Source organism: Daucus carota, chromosome 7 (assembly GCF_001625215.2).
Source record: "Daucus carota subsp. sativus chromosome 7, DH1 v3.0, whole genome shotgun sequence".
NCBI lineage: Eukaryota > Viridiplantae > Streptophyta > Magnoliopsida > Apiales > Apiaceae > Daucus > Daucus carota.
In genome coordinates, this window is record NC_030387.2 from 31,103,119 (window position 1) to 31,105,118 (window position 2,000).

The window sequence follows — 2,000 nt, forward strand, 5'->3', positions numbered from 1 at the left end:
TTTGGTCATATTTGCAGGACTCTGGCAAATGGCAACAAAAAGAAGCTGCTGCAGGCCTTGGCTCATTAGTACACTCAAGTGGTGAGATTTATATTGATCCAATTTATTGTGAACAAAAATATTATGATTATATTGATCCAATTTATTAGTACACTTAAGATGCAAGTGGAAATAAGTAATGTACTGTTATGCAATACACATTTCTTACATAAGAAAATTTGAACCAATGTTTTGAATATTGGCATTCTGGTCAAAATGGTATTTTGTATTAAAATAGGGAGGGAAAAGACAGGGACTAATACCCACAAATTATAAACTGCGAAACTGATAACGACTGCCACTGAATTCTGCGTATATATATACAGCTGCAGACAGAGGTTCGAAGGTAGAAAATCGATGGGGAAGGCAAGCAAATGGCTTCAGAAGCTCTTGACAAGGAAACGGGAGGACAAAGAGGAGAACAAAGATACTTCTTTCTCTTTAGAAGACGCGGTTCTTCCAGCAGCGGTTTTTCCTGGAACTCCGAATCAGAAGCGAAGGTGGAGCTTTGGAAAATCCGCAGCAAGCACAGATAACAACAATCACAAGACTAGTCGATCTGTCGATGCCATAGATGGTACTATACTTCCATTGGACTTGTTGGAATACCGAAGTGAGCAAAACCATGATGCAAACCAGTTAGTGCCGCACAATGAAGCTAGTTACAGAGTAGTTTCAGCGCGATTTGCGGCTGCCAAACAATATAGAGCTATTGCGGATGCTGCTGCAACCAAAATTCAAGCCTTCTTTCGCGCTCACCTGGTAAAAATATTTAATCTTCCTTGCTCACTTTCTGATTCTTAACAGCAGCAAATATCAAAAGATTTTGGATAATATGTAATGTTGTCTTTTTATGTTTTCGTGTCTACAAAATGATGATATATGACACCAAATACCTTGCAGGCCAGAAAAGCGTTGAAAGCTTTGAAGGGGCTGGTGAAGATTCAAGCACTAGTTAGAGGACATTTAGTGAGAAAACAAACAAGTGAGATGCTAAGATGCATGACTGCATTAATGTCGATTCAAGTCAGAGCACGAGTTCAGAGAATTCAGATGACTGAGGATCCACCTATAGTCGTGAAAAGAAATTTAATTCACAGGGAACCAGCACACAATCAGCTACGAAGAGGACACAGTGTGAGTTTCAGTTTAAACCTTTAGAAGTTTCAATGTACCTTCTTTTTAATTGCTTTACTAATTGAATGATAAATTATAATCATGCAGGATAATTTGAATCTCTCTGAAAGAAGAGGATCCTCGAGGTGGAATCATCAGCAACTACAAACCAGGGAGCATGAGTTCAGCACAAACTATTCAGAAAGAATTTCAGTTTCAAAACAAGAAAATCATGGAAGAATTTCAGTTTCGAAAGAAGAAAGTCAATTTCATGTATACCCGAATCAGTCACCGCTCACCTATACATCTTGTAGTCAATTTGAGGAATTGTTCTACGGAACACCAGATAGAATATCCCAGCGGAAGTATAAGGTGTCGAATTTTAGCCACATAAAAGCACCAGAGTCACCTTCAGTAGATCAAAAATACATGGCAAACACCTCTAGGGCAAACCTCAGGTCATGTAGTGAACCCAAGCAGCGTCCTTTCAAACAAAAGACTGTGCGATCAACATCATTTGGAGGCATAAACACAACACCAGATAATCGAGATCAAAATCAATCTTCAAATGGGAAAAAGAAACAGCCACCTTGGTCAATCAAGAGGTACAGAGCTGCAAAGTCTAGCAAGGATATTGAGTATGACTCAAATCGTATAGTAACTGGTGATTCTTCCTACTACAGAACTCCTACGCATACGAATAAGTAATTAAGTATTTGACACTTCCATACCAGAATGTCTGAGACATCTACATAATGCCCGTAAATGATACTAATCCGGACTCTACTTTACCCCAGCCTGCGGTGAACAACTATCAACACTTTTATGTTAACGGCTTCATATTA

General features: G+C 38.9%; 1 protein-coding gene across 1 annotated transcript; it reads left to right on the forward strand.

Annotated features, from left to right (window-relative positions):
* Positions 1–396: 396 nt before the first annotated feature.
* On the forward strand, positions 397–2,000 carry LOC108195881 (protein IQ-DOMAIN 19). Its single transcript, XM_017362886.2, has 3 exons — positions 397–801; positions 943–1,176; positions 1,264–2,000. Exons 1-3 carry the CDS (start codon positions 397–399, stop codon positions 1,861–1,863), a joined length of 1,239 nt encoding a protein of 412 aa, XP_017218375.2. The 3' UTR covers positions 1,864–2,000.